Source organism: Radiomyces spectabilis, assembly GCF_025331425.1.
Source record: "Radiomyces spectabilis strain NRRL 2753 chromosome Unknown BYT42scaffold_6, whole genome shotgun sequence".
Classification (NCBI taxonomy): Eukaryota; Fungi; Mucoromycota; class Mucoromycetes; order Mucorales; family Radiomycetaceae; genus Radiomyces; species Radiomyces spectabilis.
The window spans coordinates 544,851-570,030 of record NW_026251931.1 but is presented as its reverse complement, the minus strand read 5'-3'; the positions used below and the strand labels follow the sequence as shown (position 1 = coordinate 570,030).

Sequence of the window (25,180 nt, the reverse complement as noted above, 5' to 3'; positions counted from 1 at the left end):
ACCATGAATTCGCTCTACGTCAAGAATACTGATTCCCAATTTGTCACGTATTTTGACCTATCGGTCTTTGGGTGCACGCTTAGCAAACTAAAGCAAGTTGCGGTAACAGAAATAAGCAACCTTGATAATAGGTACAGTAACTTGAGGATAGATCTCCTACCGTAATATTTGCACCAACTATGACTGCGGGAAGTTCAAGCAACAGGTTTGGTAGTGGTTCTCACCGCAGAGCTTCTTATGGCTCTAGCTCTGCGGTGGAAATGTCTAATAGCAGAACTTAGTGAGAAATTGATATTGCTTTATAACACGAACCACGATCAGGATGTTGCCTAGATCCCGGCATCGTATAATCATTGATATGCGACATTTACCATTAGGAAGACAGCAATGACTCGTGGGCGTATCCACCTGGTACGATTCATCGGCTTCTTTTTGGCCCCTGTTCTTCGGCCTCGCAGAATGGACAACTATAAGAACACAACTTGAGTCAAAATGGCCATTATGCTGTAAATGCGTTATAGAATTGGACTTTTACCTTTTTATCCTTCGTTCATTTTTGGCGGACGTCATTGATGGACGTCTATTGGTCGATTTTCATCCAGTCGACCAGTTCTCCTGGATGGTCGACGTCCATCCAGTCCGTCATTTCTTCGTTGGTATCAATATCCATCGGATCATCGATGTAATCATCGTCTTCGGTTTGTTCTTCCTCGCCCAAGAAGGAGCTTTGTTCTTGGTGGTCGTTGGACAGCTGCACAGGTGTCACCACATGCACAAAAGAAAAGGCAAACGAGGTCGCCTCAAAGCCAGACAGGGAGGATGAAGGCGCGACAAAAGACAACGGCGAATACACAGCTGCGGAAGCAGAAACGGGCGAAGAGGAAGGGATGGGTATAGGCGCAAAAGAAAGGTAAACGAAGTCGGCACAAAGCCAGGCGCGGAGGATGAAGGCGCGACAGAAGACTACGGCGCAGACACAGCTGCGGAAGCAGAAATGGGCGATAAGAAAGTGGCCGACACGGGCGCAAAGGTGGTCGTAGCCACAGGCGAAGGAGCGGAAGCAGGCACCGAGGCAATCAATCGTTCATCTTTGGTCTTGTTGGCCTGCACGGTGGAACCCACATACAAATCCGGACTGTCGACAATGTCCTGAACCTCTTCCTTCAGTTCATTCAATTCCGCCACGTACTTTTGAGTTTCAATACGAGCAGTAGCACTACCCTTCAACTTCATAAGCACCATGTCAATGGTGTCGAAAAACTTCGAAGAAGCTTCCACAATCTGATCATCGGCACAGTCATCATTGCTACTCAAAATTTTGGTCATTTAAAGGAACGTGAACAAGGAATTAGCATCAAACACTACCGTCGGATCTTAAGGAGGTTTTTCATTTGATTGATGAATGAGAGAGGTCAGCTTCTTGAACATCGTTCTTGAGTTTGTACAAATCGATCACGTATTGACGACTTTCGATGTGGGTTTTGGCGTTACCCGCCAATTCCATTACGGTGCCATCAATGGTATCAAAAAACTTAGGTGCGGCTTCGGTGATCAAGTTGTCGGCACAGTTGTTATTGCTACTCACAAATATTGGTCATTAAAGGGAACAGGAAAAACCAATATTGTGTCAATACTTACCGGCGATCTTTAAAAGATTTTTCATCTGGTTATCCAGAGGTAGGTGAGCTTCTCGGACTCCTCCTTGAGTGTTCAACTCGGCCCCGTACTTGCGGCTCCCGGTATGCGGCACGACATTTCCCCTGAGCTTCATGACCATTGCATCAATGGTGTCGAAGAATTTGGGCGCAGCTTCAACAATGAGGTCAACTGCACAGTCGTCAGTGCTACTAAAACATTAGTCAAGGGAACATGAAAAAGCAACATTGCGTCAAAACCGTACCAGCGAATCTTCAATAAGTTTTTCGTCTGATTGATGAGAGAGAGTTGAGCTTTGGGGAGGTTGTTTAGGCTTGGTAACAGTAAGAGTAATAAAAAAAAACAGTTGGGAGTCAATAGACAAAGAAAAACAGGCCTCAGCTGGATTACGAAATCAAAAAACACGGTTTGCGTAATCGCGTGTTTAAAGGACGCCTGCCATTGTCCTCTGCAAACTAAAGAAGCACCATGCACTGGCCATGGAGCATACATCTGGAATCACGATTCACGATTCACGATTCTAGGTCTGTCTGCGCTACGACACTATGGTACTGTTCCTATTAGAAACTCAGTGTACGGTGCCTCTTTCTCAGGCACACCAATATTTTGCTTGTGAAGGCTATCTGACATCGCTTAATAACCACTCAAAATGGGTTTAATACCGTACAATTAGCAACACCAAGAAATTTACTACGGTGACAGGGCTGTGGAACATGCCCTGACCATGTTCATGTACATTTCATCTCCGTAACACGAGGGACCACTAGTAGGCTTGTAACTGAAAATAAAAAGATCATATTTCTTACATGATCATAATGGTCCGTACTGTATGATGAATTAATTCCCACACTATTGACGCGTTGACCAACTTTACTGTCTGAATAACCATACAATCCTTCCAAGATGTATGTAATCGCTTTTCATTGCCTGTGTTTCCGCATGAAATAAAGCTGTCCGACATCTTCTCCGTCTAAAATAGGGATGAAAAACTGACGATCGCGAATCCGTGCAAAATCAAACTCGACGAAAGACAGATACAGCTATTCGGACTAGGGATAGATACGTTGGGAGCTCAATTAATCTGAGTAGATTTTGGAGCTTATGGTTTTGTTTGATGATGACGAGCTCAGCCGTGATCAGATCCACGACAATGCAAATATCGCAGAAAAGGGCGTTCGACACATTTGTGAGAACAGGACTATCTGCATTTTTCAATCCTGCAATATTGTCTCTTATTACAGCAAATTACAGTGTTGCGATATGGTTCTTTTTTCGGGGACGGGGACATAAACCATCATCAAAGATGGCCGACACTGGCTGGTTCAAAAAGAAACAAGAATTTCGTTGTCTCGGTCTTGGCTATAAAATGGTGTTGAATTACACGCTGCTTCTTTTACCTTTTTCATCTTTATAATATGATTGTTATTACTGCTTCAGTTGGCCTGGCCTCCAAACCAACGTTCTCATTTACTTCACAGAAGTACAACGTTTCGGTAATCCTCCGTACTTACTCCTCTGGTACCCTTATAACAGTATACTGCAAGTCAATGACGATGTGTTGGGCTGCGTTAAATATGACAAAAGGCTCACGGTGGGTCATTAAAGGTAACAGTTGCCAGTTATTCGATTCAATCAAAAACTAAATTCGGCACCTTTTTCCATCTTTAGGGGAGTCCCGCATCGGTGCATGGGTGGACGAAATAATCGAGCCCACGTCAGTGTTTCAATGACGTTGGATGAAATACGGGAAGGATTTATTATAAACCATGAAGGCCATATTGCCCGCCAGGACCAGTATGAAGAATCCTTGGTCTTCAATGATATTGATGACACTAATTCCGATAACAAAGACAAACTCGAACTTCTAAGAAGTATTTCTGCTCTCCCGACCTCTCAGCTGTCTTTCGACCGTCGAACTCACCTTCCTGGCCTTCGCCAGTATATTAAAGATCTAGAGCTCGAAGGTAATTACCTCGTCTATAGTCTACCTTTAATACTTCCCTCTTAACTGTTACCTCGCCTCATTTAGTCGAACGAAACGAGCCATCGGCAACCCAAGCTTCGTCACCTCCGTGGTGAATTTTTTTCTTTTTCTTCTTTCAAATTGATCTTTCATCCACTTTTATGTCTTTTCTTTGCTTGCAAATGAAAATTTGTAATAAAGAGCATTCGTAATTAGGCGATTTGGTAACGTTTTCTTTGCTTTCAGGTGTCGTTTTTGAACGCTAGTGCTATGAGATAATCTTGAGCAGTGAAGTATGTCATGATAGAGCTAAAAAACACATGGAAATACTTCTTTACAATGACCGTTTCATAATGGGTCTTCCGAGTGATAGTTTATATGAGTAGAAAAATACAGCAATGTGGGTTATTTTATGCATCGTTCAAATGGGATCGCATGCCAAAAAGACAACATCAATCACAACCAATTAGAAAGCGTATCTCTAAATGTCCGACAGGCCAGTCAAAACGTGCCAACCTCAACCGTGATGCGAGCGAGCCCTATCCAATTTTGCAAACCATCACCTTGTGCAATAACGGATAACCGAGACAAATGCAATGGTGCAATACTTTGACCTTTTTATAAGGTAGAAATTGCTGGCTTAAATATTGAACGAAACGGATGATTCCATTGTTTTCAGGTCTCATCTACTTCGGGCCCTGCCTACGGCATCATATCGTAGGTCAATTACGTTTGGAGAAGAGACGAACATCCTGGAGTATTTGAAACATCATTTACACGGCGTTGTGTTTACCGACGTGCGGACAGAGATCTGATTTAAAAAGGAATTGGAGTAGCCAGCGTCGGGAGGATATAGCAATTGGATACTCGAAAAATATTCAAAGACGGCGAATCTGATCGAATCCTACTATTCGGAAGCCGTGCTGCAGTATCAGCATAAAGACATTATCAATGGAATCCGATGTAACTTTCGCTGAGAATTATAAAAGATATGCAACTAACAAGCCGTACACCCGCTGTGCAATGGATGCCGCCTGCCACCGGAGGCCTCTTACATTGAGCGACTTTCGTCAGACAAAAAGCCTAACGCAAACACGGCATAACCTGGGCGAGAACTCTTGACGGAACTTCGGTATATTAATGACAACCTTATGGCATACGTTGCAACGTGATTTGTTTCTGAACACGCGCAGGGCAGCACTGGTTCCCCCCCCCCCCCCCCCCCCCCTCAGTTCCATCCCGCCCAGGCTATGATAGATCTAGAAAGATGTGTGGGTATGTTGGGTATTTAAAAAAAATGAGTTAGTAAGCTCTTTGATTGATTCAAATTTTCGTCAAGATATTTTACCTTTGTTATTTGAAGTTTTCGATAGCCATTGATCGCTTGACATGACTTGGATTATATGACATTGAAAAAATTTGAATTAGTATACGTTCATTACATCATAGCAAAGGAAAAGAAATTGGACTTGCCTTTGAACCAAATGGTGTACCGGAAAAAAAAAACGATGAATACTGACCGCCAGGTAAGCTTCTTCTTCGATGCGGAAAATAAAATTGCTTCCAGGGACACTTAAGCGATGGATCGGTGGTGTCAGCTTGAGTAGGCAAAAAATATTGACGTGGCCAGAAGTGACGGTAATTTCGAGTTGGATTCCAGATATCGAGAGTCCCCCGAATGAAAAGAAAGAAAAACAAATAAAGTACATGATGATAAAAAAAAAACAATGGTCGCGTCAGTAAAAACCTCATGAAAAACCCTGTGGGAAAAAAAGAGGAAAAGACTGCGAAAAGAATATGTACATGAAATATAAAATACAGAATACAAACTATAAACTACAAAATAAATAATCGGGAAGACATCTCGAATACCATATGATGAGAAGCAATCCAAAGGAGAGGAACATGAAGAGGACACGTAAGCGTTGCTGATTAAAAAGAGCACACCACCGACGATGGCCTTTGACGTCATCCGATTTCGCCAGATGGATGGATGGATGGATGGATGGATGGCGAGAGAAAGTCAACTTGTAGTATCCAGAACTTGTCAGGCGAAAAGAAAACGGAAACCGGAAGCTGGAAGAAGGATGGAAGTAAAGGAGAGGTAAGTCTGTTTTGCCGGAGCAAAATCGATGGTAGACCACTCGACGCTTACCTTTTTGAGGATGGTGGTCAATTTAACCAAGTTAGGTACACGGGATAAGAATGGTCTGGATGATGGATGCGGATGGGATCTTGATACAATGATAGTGAGGTTTATCAAGCAAACAGAAAGAGAGAGAGAAAATCAAAAGAAATAAGATAAGATTGAAGACAAAAATATATGATTCTCCATGGATGAAACAATAGTCACCCCACTGATGCATGAATTCATAGATCGAAGCACGTCTGCTTATGTATTATTCGATTCATTGAAAATTGAAAGAGAATGAAAGGACATATACGTATAACTGACAAAAAAAACAAATTGAATGATGCTACAGAAGAACGCCGGTCGTATCATCAACCACTTTTCTTCAAAAAGAGCTCTACTCACATTTTTATTCGAAAGACGACGATGCTCTGTTTGACCATAAATGGCGCAGACGGCATCTTGCTGCTGATTGTTTCGCCTATTATTGTGGAAGTAGGCAGCGAGGCATGGTTGAAAGATAAAAAAAAGAGGTTTAACAGGCCCTGATAACTTAGTGTAGATCATGTGATTTACAAATCGCTAATTTCCCAAAGATTTTAATTATGTAGAGATTATCATGTGGATTCAAATATGGAAGTAATCGATCCGAGTCAACACATGACTGGATTATATGTTGGTACGGGATTTCGGAGGTCAATGTGGAAGGTTTGTGAATATCTGGGAAGGGGCGTCTATCAAACCGAGCGCAGAAACAACCACTATGCAACAGGGTAAAAACATATCAGCGATAGAAATGAAGCGAGTATGTCGTCAGGAAGAGAGCACGTTGATACGAGTGACCGGCAATTAAGATCTTTGCCGTCGAGTATGAATGATCGCAAACCGAGTGAAGGACCCGATTACCTGCATTTACTACACTCATGGTACCCGCTTGAGAAGGTATAGTGTTGCGTAGTCCGTCCTGGCCCATTTGGTTGGTTCTTCCGGTACAGGAAAGCCAAGAGCATTCGCATTTTGCTTTTACTGCCATACTGCCATACCGACTTGTTATATTTCCATTTTTCCGTCTGTCTGAACCACACATTTGACTTGTTATGATTGGTCTGATTGCTTTCTCCAATGTTTGTTGTCATTAACTTCAAATTTTTGTGACTTCAAATTGAATAAACTGTAGTGTAATGTAACTGTATAAATTAAGATGGGCATGTAAAATGGTGAAAGTACATCTTTGTGAATAAGCAAGGAAAGAGAAAAAAAAAAAGAAACAAATGAATGATTAGTAATGAAGAGAAAAGCTAAAAGAAAATCATGGGAGAAAGAGAGAAAGACCGGAAAAATGTGATATATTTAGCTCCAGACGTCTTCTTGGTAACGACCCGTGTTGCGAAGATTCTTGACATATTCCTGGGCTTTCTCGGTTGAGTGACCACCAAATTCTTTGGCAACGTTGACAAAGGTCTGGTTCACGTCGCGAGCCATGCTCTTGGCATCGCCACACACATAGATGAAGGCTCCCTTTTCCATCAAGTTCCACAACTCCTCGCCGTTCTCCTGCAATCGGTGCTGCACGTACACTTTTTGGGCGGTTTCACGAGAGAAGGCAGTAATGATGCGCGAATCGCCACCGAGGGTCTCGAATAGCTCGGGCCATTCATCTGCATACAAGAAATCCTGCTGCGAATTACGGCAACCAAAGAAAAGCAACGTCGTACCCATGGGCTTGCCTTCCTTCTTCTGCAAAGCACGCTCACGGACAAAACCACGGAAAGGCGCCACACCGGTACCGGGACCGACCATAATCACAGGGATATTGGGATTGCGAGGAAGCTTGAACTGGGAACGACGAACGTGTACAGGCAGCTTGCAGCATTTGCCATCGACACCAAGGTACGATTGACGAGGACCGGCCAGATCGTAAACAGGGTAAGTGCGACCATCATCCACATTGTGTGTAGCCGCATGAATGCGCCACAAAAAGTTGGTATTCACACCGTACACCATGCGATCCACGGAAGCATCGGGAGCATAGTTCAAGGTGACGGCGGTGGCGGCAATGGATTTCGGACTTTCCTTGGAAGACGAAGAGATGGAATAGTAACGGGGTTGCAATCGAGAAACACTTTCGACAATGAGATCAAAAGGCACCGAAGCGAAATAACCAGAGGTAAGCTGGCCGCCGGCAGCCATTTCCAGAATTTCGCCCAAGGTACTCATGGTATCCGCGACCTTGAGACGGTAAGCATCCTTGTCGGTCGCCAACATGCGCAAAAATTCCTTGGATTCCGCCGTAGGGGCAAACTCCACCAACGACATGATGGTCTGACGCGAAGGAGGCGCACAAATGTCAAGATAGTGTCTGAAAGCCGCTCTATAGGTCGTGGGGACAGGGAAAGGATGCTTCTTGGAGGCAGTGGAATCAATGGCCTTGACCATGATGACCGCATCTAATTTATCGCTTAAGCCGAGCACCGCAGCGAGACGGTTAACTTCCACCTCGTTATTGGTAGGCCACATGGCCACATGATCACCGGTTTGATAACTGAGATTGGTATCTGCAATATCGATCTCCACATGGAGACAGTGACGATCAGAACCTTGGAACAATTCGCGCGTGTTAATGGGAGCGGTATACGGACGCTTGGCATCGTAGATGACCTTACTATAAAACGGATATGCATGAGTCTCCTCTGGACGTTCATTATACACTGCCTTTTCTTCTTTTCTCAACTTACGCGCCAGTCTTTGTTTTTTCGCCAATTTCGCCAAAGTAAACATCGTCCTTTTCGTAGGAAGCCAGTTCTTCAACGGAAAAGGTGGGTTGACGGGGGCCCGAGTGAGCACTGGTTTCATCGACACCCAGAGCTTCACAGAAAACAGGCCACATGTGTTCCTGCCAGGCCAAGAAATCTTCTTCCAAAGAACCGTCATCATCACCTTCACCACGTTCTCCCAACCGTTGGGCACCGAGTGCGGTAAGACGCTTATCAACGGTACGGCTCACAGAATTGTAATGTTCGTACGTCTTATTACCCAGACCAAAGACGATGTAACGCAAATTCTTCAAGCTGGATTCGCCCTCCGAAAATTGGGGCTCTTCGTCCATCAACAAATCCCAGAATTCCACGGAGTTATCGGTAGGCTCGCCTTCACCGTAGGTCGCCATGACAAAGAACACAAGCTTATCTTCCGGCACGGTATCCAGGTAGCTCAGATCGTAAAGTTCAATGTCAGCCGTCATACAGTTCACTCCAAACCGCTGCGAACACTCCTTGGCCAAACGAGCAGCATAATCCTCCGCCGTTCCCGTTTGCGAACCATAAAAGAAAATCACTTGTCGGCCCTGACCACGTCCCCCAAAAGAAAAGAAAAAGAAAAAAGTAATAAGTAACCTTCATCAGCATGACTCGTTTTTTCTTTCTTGCGTTACGATGATGGGTTGACATTGTAAAAGAGAATTGGTTCACTTACTTGTTGTTCCATGACCTTGACAAAGTTGCGTTCCCGTTTGGGGGCTTGAGAAGCACCGGTGGGGGCGGACTTGGCATTGGCATCATCTTTGCGTCCAAATAATTTCTCTGCAATCTGACGTCGGGTGAACCAAGCAATGGTACCCAAACCAATGCTGCCTAAAATAACAAGGTCAAGGGTGTCTATCAAGGCCGGTGACGATTGAGCCATTCTTCTTGAAAAGAGAGAAATATTGGAAAAAGAAAGAAAAAGAACCCTAAAGGAAGAGCTCAAACAAAGAAAACGGTAAGGGAAACTTTTTTTTTTGGCACCAGTTCAAATTTGTCGAACCATGAAAATTGGATGTCCACAAGGGACTGCCCGGGTACGGGGACCGAGACATTCTTCGATTTAATTGGCTAGAATAGTCCACTAATTCACTCTCAGAATAATACTTGGGGCACCGATCAGCGAATCCCAAACAAACAACTGTGTTTATCTGATGGAATTTCTGGCTGTCCAGATTTGTACCATCGTGTGTCTCGCGATTTTTCAGAGCCTTCGCTTGGGCGTTTCTTCAGTCTGTAAATATACGGTATACTACCATGTCATGGTATAAGCACACGATAGAATGTTGGAACAGATTAAAAGTAGATGGGACGTTCCCCGCTTACTATCATCAAATAAGGGACTTTGACAAGCACTTGACGCTACTGCCAAGGCAAAGACGGGTTATGATGGAATAGAAAGTCAGGAGAACATGCATATATGTCAGTGATGATCATTGAAAGTGGTATGATTGGCTGATGAAGTGGAGTCATCCCCGCATTGCCATGGACAACGTGACCTTTTTCATCCATGCCGAGAATCCGTTCACCCAAATGGTCAAGCTATTGTCTATAACAATGTTTGTATGCGATAGATGCTCCTATCACGTGCAATCCAAAGTTTTATGACCTAGTTTTATTGTTCTACTGCATGAGGTTGATGGTTCAGCACGGAAAAATCCAGACTTTGCTGATTATGGAAGCCACCGTGAGTTGGAGGGTGCCCTAATTTCCTTGTCGTAGATTTTCGTACTGAACACATCATCCACTAAATACAATGTTAGTAACACAAATACTTTATCTTTCCAAACAGGAAATTCATGTGGATACGAAATACCTTGTCGCTATAGAATGCTTTTCTCTCAAGATGAAGCGCTGATCATTCTGGACGACCATAATACGCCACATTTCACCTATGTTCTCCTTTCATTGATGTCCATGCTTTAACATTGGCAGCAGGAGCTCGCTTGAAATAATTCAGACGTATATTGCGTAGAGTAGACTACAATAAAAATAGCCTAGTAAGTTTGATTGACAGAAATCTCCGTAATGTGTATCCTGTAATTGATCATCAGCATCAGGAAGCAATATCATTGTGTGTTGCCTGACTTTCTTGTTTTTTCATTTCTGTAGCTTACCCTTCGCATGGACCCAGTCGATCATCAGCACCTCCTTTCCAAAACTAGTCCACTAGAAAGATATGCTATTAAATAAGATGCCAAGTTTACATTCCATCTTGCGATTATTATTATTTTTTCCATTGAGGAATTTTCGTTTTGCTGTTTTCAGGCACAGCGGGTTTTGAACATGTAGCGGGAAGAAGCGTTTTTCTCTTTCAATGACTGACATGTGAAAGTCTGACAGTTGGGCAGCAACCTCCCACATTTTGTGCCCCCTTTCTCAAGGTCCCCTCCTTTCTCAACTCATTTTCTATTCTTAAACGTCAGACATCCCCTTTTAGCTTTCTTTTCATTTAAATTACATCTTTTTTCCCTTGAACTTTTTCTTTTTGAATTCCCTTTCCCGAGAATTTATTTTATCAATATTTCCACTTAATCTATCGGTTTTTCTATCATGATGGCTACTCAAGTTGCAGGTTACACGGTGATCAATGTAATTGAAAATCTTCATGGGAAGGTCGTCACAGAAACACTGAAACAACATCCAAACCGACCATTATAGCCTACTGAACTTAATATTACTTTTGAGGAAGCCATGACCCACGCTCAACGCACCGGAGCGTTTCTACAAGAGATGCTCCGCATGCTGGAACCACCCCAGGTTAAAAGCAATGAGATCGCCAAGGTAACGCCCTACGGCGGAAAAATAATGCATAACGAGGCTTCAGCTCATCCCTCCATCCTCGATCATTAGGATGCTTACAACGAGTGTTTGCAGCTCAAGGATTATTTGGCTGATCAGCTGTGGTGTGTCACTGATGCGGATAAGATTGCGGAACTTACGGATGCATTAGAGACATTATCACGAGCTTGCAGCAATTACGATATGATGAAAGATGTCGCCGAAGGAGATTGGTATGGCACTTATCTAATGATGATTTTAATCAAAGACAAAAGAAGCTAATGCCCGGATGTTACAATTAGGGAATTGGTGGATGTGCGAGTACCTAGCTTCTAATAGTTGAGGTTCAACTCGACAAAAATTAGAAAAATGGGTCATACGTTTATATCATGCATTATCACATTTACCAATAATATCAGCAAACAGAAAAAAAACCATATCGTCTCTTAATTGTTGCTTGCTCTATTTGATTTTTTCAAAAAAAAAAAACAAAAAAAAAAACTAACAAAGAAGACTGATACTACCTTTGTTGCCTATTTTTTTGGATCACCTCATTGAAGAAAAAAATCATGCTTCAGTCCGGATCCTGCAAAGGTTCCAAAAATGGCAACCCAGGACGGGCGCGCGTGATCCGACACGTCATCTAAATGTGACGTGCATGTTGCGGCAAAGATTAAACGGAAAAAAAAAATTTTTTCTCAAAAGCAGCATCTGCCCGGCCCATTCCCCGCTGGTTTTTGTCCTTTTGCTCCCTCCCCACTGGTCCGGACAAGTATTAACACGCGGGTCGAACTTGACGCTTTCTACTCCATCTGCCTTTCCGCCTCGAATAAAGTAGCCCTTACCGAACCATCCGCCCCGCGCAAAGCCAACCCACTCCCAGCCGACCGTGCTTATAAAAAACAAAAACGTGTACCTATTCCAGTCATGGAAAGCAACCAGCCTTCTCCTTCTCCCCATCAAGAGTCGTATAACGCCCCTCAAGGTGAATGCAGTATTCTTTCTCCCACACTGGCAGATATTCTCAGAGATGATCGGATTCTCCGCTTCTATCAATGTGTCAAGGATATCAAGACCCAGCAATCTCCCACCCAAACCGCGGCCATGTTCTTTGCGCTGTGCCACGCCCTAGGTGACTCGGTGTCATTCTTGAAAGTACCTAATATGTCCAAAATCATGTTTCGTCAAGAACAACAAATCTTTGCCGTCAATGTCGCTGGCACACAGCAGGATGCTATCCAACTGTTCAATACCCATGATATGGCGTCGCTGGATCCCACCAATTCCGCTGCGTTGGTGCAAAATGTGAATAACCCTCAACAGCATAATTTATTTGCGCCGGGTGCCGATGGCTCACCGCAGCATCTTTTGCAAGCGGCACTTGCATCTGTATCGCCTGCACCAAGCGTAGCGGCCGCCGCGGCCGCGGCCGCAGCAGCAGCAGCAGCGGTGGGAGGAGGTAGTGGTGGAAAACGCAAGCACGGTGATCAGCGAGATCCCACCAAAAGAGCCAAGAAAGCCAGTCCAAGAGATAAAGAATATGCTGTACGACGTAAGTGTGCTGATCCCCTTGATATGGGAATGTCAATAGCGAGATGCTAATGACGGATGAAAAAAATGTAGGCAATGAAATTATTCAGGATTTACTCAAAGTGACGGAAGTGGACTTGGCGCATCAAGCGAATACGGTGGACGATGAAGTGAAATTGATTATCCAAGGACACGAACGAAGCACCAAATTTGGATTATTGTCACCTCTTCATCGATTTGCGACATTTGCGAACTTGCCTGCCCACTTTGACTGCGATTTCGCTCCCAAAAATGCGGGCGTTTATTTCAACTATGAATATTTCCAACTCTATTTAGCGTACCGTGATCTGGAAGCGGAGCGAACACGGCAACAAGAGCAAAACAACAATGGTGATACGCGTACCATTCTTGTCCAATGCCGTGCGGATATAGAGAAAGTACTGGTGAATACCAACTGGGAAGCGATCCGTCGTCGACTAACGATTGGTGAACGTATTTGTCAAGTGTGCGGTGTGGTCGGTCGTGGATTCTTGTTGCTGAGCAAGCAAGTCTCTGGTCGCAAACTGCTTCACAATTTCAATACGGGCGAATGGGGCGATTTCATGCTTGAATTCGAACGGCCTGAGAACCAAGCGTTGTTGCAGACATTGCAAGCCAAATATGCGCCTGAAAGATTTTACGGCAGCAACCCTCGAACCACCGCCGATATGCTGATGGCCCCCGATACCGGCATCCCAAGAGAACCCACATCGGAAAGCAGTATGAACGCATCGGCAGCAGCAGCAGCAGCGGCAGCTGCTCTTGTTTCCGACAATAATGCCACTCCCACCACGTCCAATCCCACAGAGAATGTCAAGGAAGAAACACCTCAAGAACCGCAATGAAACTCCATTGTGAAGTCTACCTCTTTCTATTCGTCCCAATCATGATTTTCATCTCTTCTTATGCATGTTTTCTTTTCAAGTCTCTCATTTGTTTTCACCCTTTTTCCAGTTCACTGGACTTTGGTTTCACTATTTCCTTGCACCTTTAGTTTGCGTCTCGTCTATTCAGTCCCTTAACCTTCTCTTTGTTTCTTCTCTCTCCCATTTGACGAAGTGAGTCTTCGAATAATTAAAGTATTCACTGTGCTACGCTTCAGCTGGATGCCCTTTATTCAGAAATACTGATTTTAAAAGAAATGCAGAGTGTTGATTGTGATGCGTTGTGATTCATATTTTTTACACAGCATTATTTTAGGTTTAACACCGGTCCAAAATGGTGAAACGGGAAAAGCAACTTTTTTTTTTCCTTCTGAGTTTGTGATGGATCATCTTTTGTTGTTACACACCGTTTTTTTTTTCTTTCCCAAAAAAAAAGTCACCCATGTTTTGGCTGAGATAAAGAAGACAAAAAATTATACATTGCTATCTAGTGGAGATCTCATTTTCTAATGTCAAGTTGGGTGATATATTTAATGAAGCGAAACAGAAATTACCATGGTGAATTGAACCGTAGGATGCGTTGACGCTTTTTTTTTCTTTTTATTTCTTCCAATTCATTCAAAGCATGGTCACACTTCAAAATGAAACGTGGATTTAGGATATGCGGGAAAACTCCGACGAGTAATTGTCCCCTTGAACAACACAGTTGCACAAGGCTGGTCACTCAAACAATCAGATTTCAATCATCAACCCCAACTTAATCCGATCCAACGTCTTTAAAACCGAGGATTCAAGACGTACACAGTATTTGCTTATCATTCTGATTGCTTTCTATCATGTAGGTTCGTTGTCATTCCAATTATTTACCTCTTTTCCGCTTTTTTTTTAGGTTATTTATTTATTTTTCTCCTCTGTTCTCCCATGCGATACACTGTAGTTCAGGCAATATGCCGATGAATATGATTTGCCCTCGGATAACCATCATTGCTTGATATGGTCATAGTGCTTTGAGTACTTGACGGGGTTTCACCGTACATTCGTTCAGGATGAAATCTCGCATGATAAATTGGAAGACAAGCGGATCTGTAGAGATATGTATGTTTGGAAGAACACTGCTTGGAAACATCATAATGATGACGAAAAAAAAAAAAAAAGAAAATGCCAGATAATCAATCTCACAGAAAGGTTTCGCCAAAAGCGTGATAAAAAAAAACCAGAAACGGGATTGGAAAACCCGAAATTTCCTTTACCGATGATACTCAAGCATCACCCTGTGATGGGAAGAATCATCCATTGAACTTGTCCCCATCCTCGTCTATTTTTTTCTTTTTTATTATTATTATTATTATTATTTTGGCTCTGGTATGATGTGCCTCTCTGTGCATGCATGCATTTTTCATGTTTATTTGGTTCCGCTTGCTCCACGCTAAAAGATAAATAAAGAGGCCAAGATGCAGACTTTCTTTTCGCGCAAACCTGAGATAATTTGTTGAGCCTGTTTATGACACTTGATAGGCCGCCGAAAACCTCCCACACATCATCACCTTGTGGGGAAAAACAAGATTTTTTTTTATTTCATTGAATTTTATTTCTTTTCATTTGACTTGAATATGAATGGATAGTTAACCCCTAATTTTGGACCCATTCTCCTTGCTGACAAGGGGGTATTGCCTTCTCTTTTTGGCTTCTTTTTTGGTCTAAAGCAGGGTTCCCAATTTGGAATAGATATGAGAAGGGAGAGCTGAATGTGAGTCTCAACCAGCAAATCACCGTATTTGTTGTTTGTGGGAAAAAAAACACGGTGATTAATATCTAAACAAACACATGGCGTGGCGCCGATGAAAGATAGCATGATTCACTAGAGCTGCACTATGCTGCCACGTTCCGGTCCATCCCCATGCCGCTTGTTCGCTGGGATGTTTCGATACACCAATAAGGAATTGGCATCGCTGCCTTTTTCACTAGGTTACGGGCACTTGGCATCCTTCAGGAACCGACATGGGGTTTATTGCGTGATGGCGGGTTTTTCCTGGTTCAGCCATGTCTTGGCCAGTGGAACCAAGTCAAGCTTTCCAACATAGTAAAAATAAAATCCGCAAAAAAAAGTCCATGGCGCGCCATGTGACGTCATTCGCTCATATTTTATGCTGGATGGATGGTGGAATATAAGAGACAGTTCCAAGTCCTAAAAGGATGCAACTGTTGGCAAGAGTCCACAGTGGCACATGATGGAGTATTTGTTTATTGACACTGAGTGCTGCTTTGCTTCAACCAACCCCAAAAAAGTGGGGTATGTGAACGATGGAAGGACTATTTTTCTTGCTGTTTTTTTTTCATGCGGAGTCGAAGCGTTGAATGGTCGGGAATAGGACGAGTGCACCGAAACTTTAATCGGTCACAAAAAAAAAAAAGACGATCGGTAAATGCAGTCAAAAGAATCTTTTTTCTGAAGCAGTCAAAGGTGCTTTCTCTCTTGGCTGTTATCGCAACCTGGCCTCACCTTCTTGTCTCCTTCTTCTCCCCCATCTTTGAACCTCTTTGTTCCTTCGTCTTTGTCCCTCCCCCCTACTTTTTTTTATATACTTGCCCTGAACATTGACACTGACCTGCAGTTATCGTTTCTCTGGTCATCTGTATTGGTTTAAGCTCCAAACTTGTCACTGCTTTTTCACGCACCTTTTGCTTATATTAACTTGCGTCTTTTTATACCACCTGTCGGTTTTTTTTTACACTTTACACTTTACATTTTCATTTGAAGTTCCTTTTCTGTTCTTATTTTTCCTATATTTTATTTTTACTTTGTTCTTTCTTTTCTTATTTCCTCTTTATTTTATTTTTTTATTTGTCGTTAATTTCCTGATCGCCTTCATCATTCTTCGTTTCCCAACTGAGCAATGAAAGCGTCAAAGTATGTCAACTTGCCAATGCGATTTTTCTTATTTCGTTGCTTGTCTTTTTGTTTTTCCGTTTTGATTTGTCCAACGGTACACAATGCTAACATACTACTTGAACGTTTTTTCTTTGTCGGTTTTACTTTTTAAAAAGGCCCACGATGACCAAGAAACGGTCTACGGATGTATCACGGATCAAATCCCAGGCTGTCAAGGCCGCCCAATGTACCAAGGCGACCAAGACATATGAAATAACGGTCAAACGACGAGCGGTCACTGCACGTCGTCCTTGTCCTACACCCCCTGCGGCGATTCATCATGACATAAGCGATATCGCTAAGCGACTCAAACAAAACTTGTCAGCTGCCATGGCAAAAGCTTCTGCTCTCCCATCCATGCAACACGTCAAACCAGATGATACCTGCGGCTCCAGCAACAACCACTGCACCTCTGCTGCGTCTCCGTTGTCGTCATCTGATTGGCCCACCCCCAAACCCACTTTGCGCAACCTTAAACTGTTGAAAGAATATCTAGCATTTATTGCACACGATAGCACCGTTGATATCGTGACGACAGAGAATGGCCACTCAATTCATATAACAACATCCCCCAGCACTGACTGGAACACCGACACTACCACCACGACCCACTCTCCCGCCTGTTCCCCCGATGCCACCGATCAAACCGCACGATTAGGCGCCCACCTCATTGAATCCATGGTCCATGACCATTGCGAAATGGACAAGTGTCTAGACGACCAACATGAACCTCAGGATAAAAAGTCGCAAGGTACGTTATTCAAGGGGGGGGGGGAGGGCGAAAAAAAATTGAGAGCCCACCCACAAAAAGGTGCACTAGGTTATGCACTGCGGTGACAAAATACGGGCAATGTTACTCACAGAAACATGAACGTTTTTTTTTTAGCCTGTCGCGCGACACCATATACGGCAAGCCGATTGGAACGACGTCGTCCTGGTCGACCACCTAAACCGAAACAATTCTTTGATGAAGATCCTTGCAACGATCCAGTCAAGCGAGTGAGGCGGCCATCCAAATCGTCCACCCCCGTGAAACGGTGCACGAAAAAGAAACCTGAACATCAAATCCAATGCATCTGTGACACCCCTCATGAAGAGTTTGGCGCCATGGTGCAGTGTGACGATTGCTCAACATGGCTTCATGTGGAATGTCTGGATCTGGACGATCACGCTTTGGAAGAGACTTTCCGTTGTCCATCTTGCTACATGACGCTGGGAGCTGGAAAACAAACCAAACTGACAAGTTCCATGTCGTGGCGATTTGCTGCGCAATGGCGAAGTCAACGATTAGCAGCTTTGCATAACGATGATGCTGCCACCAGTGACGAAGAGGAAGATGTCGTTGTTAACAGCCACAGCTATCCATTGACCGAGATCACAAATACTCAGTCACCACGGCTCTGTCGTCCATCGACGCCTGTTCCCGTAGTCACGCCGTGTGTATCGATCGATCACAGCAACAGCCGTCATGGTGACGTGACCAATAATACCATCAGCAGAGAAAGCAGCCTGGAACTCGAATCGGATGTGGACGCTCGTACACCCGGATTGATGAGCTGCAATACGAATCCTATGGATTGGTCCACCAGCAGCGAAAATGATAGTCCCAGCGAAGCGAGCACGCCCGATCAGACTTTTAGCTGTTTCGATTCCTTTGAGCCAGCTTCAGATGAAATGATTCACCACGGGATAACGTTGGATCCCGAGAGTTTAGAATTCCTATCTCGTCTGATGTACCTTCAATCCCTGGATTCAGTAAAAAAGGAACTCTTTGCACCAAATGCGTCGGACGTGTTTCTCTGTGAAAATATCAACAACACCATTGCAACGACTACGACGGCTGCACCGCCACCTTCACCTGCGGTGGGGTTTGCACCGGATGCACCACCTTCCAGCATTTGCTCTCAGGATCTTTCGGAGTTCTCGTTCGATTCTGGACCATTTTGGGAGCCATTACTCTTCTAAGGCAAAAAAGTGGGTCTGTGCGTTGGACTGTGACTCCGCCCTTTTGTTGTAAATACCTATGAATTGGCTTGTGGAAGTGATCATCCATTCCGTCCAACCCCACTTCTTCCCCTGGTTTTTTTTTCTTCATTCTTCTACGTGTTTCTCCCCCCTTTTTACTTCTTCGGCCTCTCACACCCCACCCACATCCATACACTCGATCTAACTCTCTTGCTTTTTTTTTTCTCTTTCTATTTCCCCTCGCTTGTATCATACTTTTTATTCCATCATTCTCTGCATTCCCCCCTTTCCCTTTTCCCATATCTCTTTTGTCTTCAATGACAGAAAAAGTCAAAAAAAAAGACGCCCGAAAGTATAATTGTTATTTGTTTAGTCTGAATCACCTTCAAATCGACGATTTTATGTACATATAGTAAAACCCCCCATTTTCCTCAAAAAGCCGATAAAAACAATCTATTCTATCTGCTGGTATATCTATTATGATTTACGTTGGCTATTTATTTCTTGTTGATTGAACTGGAGAGCAAGGACCATCTTCCTTTTTTTTAGCCTTGGTGATCCTACTGCATGCACGCTTTTCTTGAAGCTCCTTTTTCAACAGTAGTCCGACTCATGTTGACCGTTTCTAAAAACGGCATCTTTATTTCAGTTTGTACCGATGCTCAGAACCAGCTGCAGGGAATTTAATCATTTTTTTTTTTTAAACTATGAACATATCTGAAAAAGAAGAAAAAACGCCATTCCACGATAAGCTTTTTTCTTGCAGTACAACCAGGGTCGACGAACGCCAACTGGTATGTACTAATTCATTTAACCGCAGGAGCATCAAAAGAAAAAAGTCGAGGCAAGTGTGACAAATAATTCGAAAAAAAAAGACTGTGCATGTATGCGAAAAAACCGGATCTGGGATGTTGCTGTCAGTATAGTTGTGATCTTTTTAGCTTGGTCCATGCTGCCATGCCGGAGCGTGCTCGTTTGCATGCGTACGTCGCTGGCATCAATTTCCACCTGCATGTTTATTTAACATTTTGCAGATCTTTCATGACGATCCATTCTTGTCTCGTCATCGTTTTTTCCGTTTGCCTGGCTGTAAATTATTTTCTACCAGGCTGAAAATGTTCTAGCCTACAATCCAGTATTGATGGCGCAACATGTTGCATGGGAGATAATCTTATTTTCTGCTGATATATCGCCTCGTTCAAACATGATCCATATTTCGCGAGCAAAAAAATAAAATCCTGCAACACAGAGCAGTCTTCCACCTGAAAAATAAATAGGTGACAATTTTGACTTATGCTTACACGCAAGAATATCCTTGCTTATAAATTTGTTCTCAAAATGAATAATATTTAGGCTAGCCAAAAATCAGTCCACGACAAACCAAATGCTTATGCCAATGTTGCTTCTTTTGTGATCCAGGGGCACTGGTTGTTATATCATGGTTTCCAACGTATTCTTACGAATTGAAGCATCAATAAAAGTGAACATATCATACCATAGTACGTGCTTCCGAAAAATATGAAGGCTAGAAATTCGGCTATTCTTGCATCCAAGATTAATGAGCTCTATTTTTGTGTGTAACACTGCCCCGGCAGCTCTAAACCCTGAAGTGCTCCTTTCATCGCAATATTTTGATGGCTCAAGGTATATTTGGTTCTTTATTAAAATTAATGCATATGTCATTACGGGCGAACACACCCACACTAATATACTTCTGATCTGTGCTCATTGAATGAGATGAAATAAATAATTTAGGACAGGAGTTTAGGGCTTGCGACCCCAGGCCGCATGGATATTGTTGAATGCCCTTCCGTTGTGTATTTCGGTGAGGATGTAACCCCACAGTTTTTCGTACTCTGCAGATGAAATGCCCATAATGTTGGTGAGGAAGGGGCGCATGACTTCGATGAAAGACTCGTAATTTTGTTGCCATAGTGTTCCGATATCTAAGCCCCACGGACCAAGAGGAATGGAGACAAGGCGTGAGTCGACGTCTTTCAATCCTCCTTGTTGCAGAAATTTTGTTAGCTCGATAGCGACTCTCGGTTCGGTATGGCATTTTTGACGCACAGTATCCAGCACTGATATTAAGAAGAATTGTAAGCGTTTGTCTGTTCACGTTCCCTCTGCTCTGATGATGTTCGAAAGGCTCTGCTCTCGCAAATGTTTTAATGATCCCTTAGACTACCTACTTTGCGATGCAAATACCGCGGCTTGAGGTCCCAGTTGGTGGGTTTGGTAATCAATTTCCATGAGCTGAATGTAACCTCCGGGCTTGGTGACTCTGATCATTTCCGACACCACATGTTGCCAATCCGACAGTGTGTAGGCTACTGTGCAAAGTCGCTGTACAACAAGATCAAACGAGTTGTCAGGAAACGGTAAACGGTGCTCGGTCACATTCAAAATGTGAAAGTCGAGGTTTCCAAACACCTGTTTGGCTGGTCGCGGAGTGTCGGGGACACTTGAACGGCAGGTGGTACAAGTAGAATGGGACGAGGAAGTGTCCAACGGACTCATGCATGAACAGGACGGACTATCATCGCTCTGTGAATGGAGGCTGGGAACGTGATAGCATCGTGAACTGGTAGATAGCGGGCTTGAAGCAGCCGATTCTCCCGAGCAGGGTTGGATAGCAGCGGTTGGCTGCATCGCCGTATGAAGACTAGGATGAATAGGCATAAAGTCGGTATGATTATTAGCTGCTGAACAATGGTGCAGACATTCGCAAGAAGAAGTAGCTGTATTATTAGCTGTTGAGGTATTGTTGCTCTTCCTGTAGTAAAAAGGGGTGATTGGGATGTCATCGACGTAGGAAAGGGTTTCTGATGGCAATAGATCACACACATCGACCGCTACAAATTTAGACGCACGGTAATCCAACGCCATATCAACAACCGGATGTCCTATCTGTATGATGAAAATTCATTAGTAAGACATGTTCAACGTAACGCATACCAATCATCGCACGAACCCACATGCCCGGTCCGCATCTAGTAATGGAATATATGAAAATTTAAGGTTTAAACAACGTCTTTTTTTCATAATACGGCAAAATATTGGGGCCATGTCAATTATATAGTTACCCGACGCTCAATACATTAATACCAATCTGTAGTTGCCGTTCCACAGGAGCGACCACATTGCTGTTGCGCAAGCCGATTAGTAAGTAAAGAGAAAAAGAAAGCCCAGTTATTCAACGTTATCTTTTCTAGATACGGCTCTTTGCCTGAGTTGCAGACAATGTTGAAAATAATGGGAGGGATCACATACCCTTCAAAAGCCCATCGCAGGATATAATGCAATACTCGCTGTCGATCTAATTCTGCGTCGTCGTTTGGATAAGGATAAAGCTGTCCCTGTTCATAAAATGAGCACAACGTATCGATAAAATCAACACATGGTGTAAAACAAAGGGAAAAGAACGCAATTTGCCTTTTGGTATTGATATCGTCGGCCTTTGAACCATCGAAAGGCTCCACGTGGACCTGACCCCAAAAATGCCTCGCTTTTACAAAAGATGGCTTCGTTATCTTCGTCGATTTCAGGCCCGGTCCTCGCTTGTGGCAAACCACGAAAAATCCGTCGCAACTCTTCTTTCTCTTCAGTCACAGCACGTTGATTCGGCAGTCCCTCGTTATGGTCGGGTTTCACCTCACTCTTCTCGGCTTCCCATTTGCGCTGCAGTTTACGGCTCGGTTTGATAGGGCGCAAATGCTTGGGGACATGTTTGTTTCGGAAAGACCATGTATCGCTGAACTGATCCTGCTCTTTGGGGGGCTTCAGTGAGAACGCGTTGCCCATTGAATAAAGAAGAACGATTACTGGCGCATGAACTGATGCAAGACGTCTTATGGCGTTATGTTCCACGGAATAATGTACGATATCTTGTTCTTTTCCCGATTCTAGGTCAACGTAAAACGATGATATGGATGCAGTATTTTGTAACGAAACACGCGATAAAAAAGGGGATCGTATGGAAAAAGGGTTTCGAATGAAAGAAAAAGAATAGATGGGGGTTTTTTTCCACGCACCCTACTGTATTAGTTGAAAATGACCAGCAAATGAATTTTATTGGATCGACCCATCAGTCTAACAACATTGTGCAACATTTCACATTACGCCGCAATATGCTCGTTTGGAGCGCGATGGCGAAGTGAACTGCCTGAACCTCCTTCTTCTGACGATGTTGGGAAATGGGACGCTTCTTCATCAGTAGCTGAAGCTGATGTTGTGTTTCTGGCGGTATTGGTGGTGGTGGTGGTGAAAGTGGTTGGAGTAAATGGGGTTGATTCAGTGACTATTTCAGGTGTTGCTGCTTGGTGGTTGTCATGGAATGAATTATTGTCCTCTGCTTGCTGCTCGTTGGCTGGCGTATCATAAGCGTCATTAATGTCGAGATTCTCTTCTGGTTGCCTGTTGCCTTCTATCAGCCAACGACTAGAGAATGATGGGGAGTAAGGTGAGTCAAAATGGCTGTTGAGTGGGCTTATAGCTTATGCTCAGAGACTTACATGATTCGTGGCGTCGCCAGTAAACGCGTGCCGCCACTGGCTGGATCGTTGGGCCAGACATCTTCAAAGAAGTAGTAAATATGACCGACGACAATTCCTAGTGCGTCACCCATGGGTAGCTGCTCCCCCAGCAGCCACGAAAAACAGAGAAGCACCCAAGGAAGATGAGGCGCACTAAAAACCACGAGCCCCAAGAAGTTGAGACGCATATAGGTATTTCTTCGTGCCCAGATATACACCATGGTGAAAGCGAGCGGTGATCCGAGGAACGGCATGTAAGTGGCGGGAACAATAATCTAAGCGGAGCAATGAGTTTTGGTTCCAGTATACGAGGGGCGTGCAACAAGTTCAACTGTACCGAGCATAAAATTAAAGCGATGGCTGAGAAAAGCATTAACCATACGTAATCGGCGGGCTTATTTCGAAAAAAGGTCTCTTCAATCATGCGGCTATATCGTGTCCTAAAAGACGAAAAGAAAAAAAAATGGTCAAAAATGTGATATCCGATAAAGTGAAAGGTTCGATGATTTTCTTACAGAAAAAAGATGTGAAAGACAAAGTCTACGGATATTGGGCCGAAGTATAAAAAGTTGGTAATAAGACGCCACCACTATGCAGGAATTGAGTTGAAAGCATAAAAAGAGGGCCATGTCCCTTGGAGGGTAATTATGAGAATAAAGAATACCTGGAATGAGTGGACGATGCTATCGAAGTTGAGCCATAATTGAAGAGGATGGACAAAGCCAAGTTGCTGACAACAAATTTCGTGAGCTTGATACAAATACTTCATTAGGGTATGGGTGGTTCGCGCAACACTTACAACGGCGAGACTGGTGAGGGAGGCAAGTGTGATATATATGCGAGTGATGGGAGGAATATCGGTATACCAAGTCTCAAAAGGGTTTGGCATAATGGGTTGAAATGCGCAATTCGTTAGGCACAGTTAATCCGGATGAGAATCGCAAGACCAAACCACCATGTTCAACAGTGACGGAAACCCAAAGGGCAATTTCTAGTAACACGGATGAATGTGACTGCTGGATGAAAGCATGTCAAGATGTATCCTCCGCTGTAGCCAAAGGTTTTTAAATGGGTTCAAACGGATTTCATGGGAAATAGCCAAGCATTTTTAATGTAAGGAGGCTGACTGAGGTACAGGACAAATAAACATGCATCTTTTAAATCATGTTGGCAAGAAGCCCATATCATAGACTGGGTCATCAAAATGATGGATGTAAGGGACTCCTTACAATAGCAAATCATCATGCCAAAAAGAAATTTAGAGAATTTTAACAAATTTACAATATCAAATCTACATAATTAAATCCAAGTCATGTCAAGCGATCAATGGCTATTGCAAACTCAAATAACAACGGTAAAATATCTATCATAACCTTGGGCGGGACGGGACTGAAGGTCAATAAGTGCTGCTGCACACATGTTTGGAAATCATGACTGTACGGTATGCCAGAGTATTGACATTAATATACCAAAGTTCCATCGAGAGTCTCGCCCAGGTTATGCCGTATTGCGTTAGGCTTTTGTCTGACGAATGTCGCTCAATGTAAGGGGGCGACGTCCAGTAGCAGGTGGCATCCATTGCACAGCGGGTGTACGGCTTGTTAACAAGCATCATTCATTTACATGTAAAACACATGTTCTTGGGATAAATGGGTTATTTACGTGACCTTTTTCCATCTCGGGCGAGGTATGATTTAGGAAATCGAGTGTGAGACAAAACAGGACAAGCAAAATCCAGTAATTGAAATGTTTGCAAAGCTATGTTATTGCCATTGGACTAAACGAAGCGTGATCTACGTCTGTATGCACATACATTATTAACCTGTATCAAAGAAGCTTGACTTTGTTCATTGACACATGGTATGAGAAAGCCATCCCCTGGACACTGCGTGATAGATAACATAGAAAGACAAACGATTGACGACCACTGCAATCTATCATTGAATATTTGAGGTGGACACAAGGTCGA

At 43.5% G+C, this 25,180-nt stretch overlaps 7 protein-coding genes across 7 annotated transcripts; 3 read left to right on the top strand and 4 right to left on the bottom strand.

Annotated features, from left to right (window-relative positions):
- Positions 1-580: 580 nt before the first annotated feature.
- Positions 581-1,326, bottom strand: BYT42DRAFT_613576 (uncharacterized protein; the record flags this gene model as incomplete). The annotated part of the gene is made up of 2 exons (XM_051571749.1): positions 581-980; positions 1,019-1,326. The coding sequence occupies 2 exons, from the start codon at positions 1,324-1,326 to the stop codon at positions 581-583; spliced, it is 708 nt and encodes a 235-aa protein (XP_051423595.1).
- Positions 1,327-7,100: 5,774 nt separating this feature from the next.
- BYT42DRAFT_613573 (uncharacterized protein) lies at positions 7,101-9,431 on the bottom strand (the record flags this gene model as incomplete). The annotated part of the gene is made up of 3 exons (XM_051571748.1): positions 7,101-8,412; positions 8,486-9,093; positions 9,222-9,431. The coding sequence occupies 3 exons, from the start codon at positions 9,429-9,431 to the stop codon at positions 7,101-7,103; spliced, it is 2,130 nt and encodes a 709-aa protein (XP_051423594.1).
- Positions 9,432-10,941: 1,510 nt separating this feature from the next.
- On the top strand, positions 10,942-11,800 carry BYT42DRAFT_568181 (uncharacterized protein). The gene is made up of 4 exons (XM_051568147.1): positions 10,942-11,140; positions 11,210-11,332; positions 11,402-11,562; positions 11,632-11,800. Exons 1-4 carry the CDS (start codon positions 11,102-11,104, stop codon positions 11,663-11,665), a joined length of 357 nt encoding a protein of 118 aa, XP_051423593.1. The 5' UTR covers positions 10,942-11,101; the 3' UTR covers positions 11,666-11,800.
- A 254-nt stretch (positions 11,801-12,054) lies between these two features.
- On the top strand, positions 12,055-14,012 carry BYT42DRAFT_568180 (uncharacterized protein). Its single transcript, XM_051568146.1, has 2 exons — positions 12,055-12,881; positions 12,953-14,012. The coding sequence occupies exons 1-2, from the start codon at positions 12,257-12,259 to the stop codon at positions 13,741-13,743; spliced, it is 1,416 nt and encodes a 471-aa protein (XP_051423592.1). The 5' UTR covers positions 12,055-12,256; the 3' UTR covers positions 13,744-14,012.
- Positions 14,013-16,529: 2,517 nt separating this feature from the next.
- BYT42DRAFT_320170 (uncharacterized protein) lies at positions 16,530-19,133 on the top strand. The gene is made up of 3 exons (XM_051563006.1): positions 16,530-16,690; positions 16,828-17,462; positions 17,598-19,133. Exons 1-3 carry the CDS (start codon positions 16,677-16,679, stop codon positions 18,674-18,676), a joined length of 1,728 nt encoding a protein of 575 aa, XP_051423591.1. The 5' UTR covers positions 16,530-16,676; the 3' UTR covers positions 18,677-19,133.
- A 1,180-nt stretch (positions 19,134-20,313) lies between these two features.
- On the bottom strand, positions 20,314-22,708 carry BYT42DRAFT_568172 (uncharacterized protein). The gene is made up of 6 exons (XM_051568145.1): positions 22,112-22,708; positions 21,950-22,035; positions 21,763-21,822; positions 21,651-21,669; positions 20,869-21,586; positions 20,314-20,757 (listed from the first exon to the last, which is right to left on the bottom strand). The coding sequence occupies exons 1-6, from the start codon at positions 22,478-22,480 to the stop codon at positions 20,441-20,443; spliced, it is 1,569 nt and encodes a 522-aa protein (XP_051423590.1). The 5' UTR covers positions 22,481-22,708; the 3' UTR covers positions 20,314-20,440.
- A 1-nt stretch (position 22,709) lies between these two features.
- On the bottom strand, positions 22,710-24,281 carry BYT42DRAFT_568165 (Der1-like family-domain-containing protein). The gene is made up of 6 exons (XM_051568144.1): positions 24,011-24,281; positions 23,876-23,941; positions 23,727-23,800; positions 23,549-23,651; positions 23,191-23,486; positions 22,710-23,116 (listed from the first exon to the last, which is right to left on the bottom strand). Exons 1-6 carry the CDS (start codon positions 24,098-24,100, stop codon positions 22,795-22,797), a joined length of 951 nt encoding a protein of 316 aa, XP_051423589.1. The 5' UTR covers positions 24,101-24,281; the 3' UTR covers positions 22,710-22,794.
- Between the last annotated feature and the right edge of the window lie 899 nt (positions 24,282-25,180).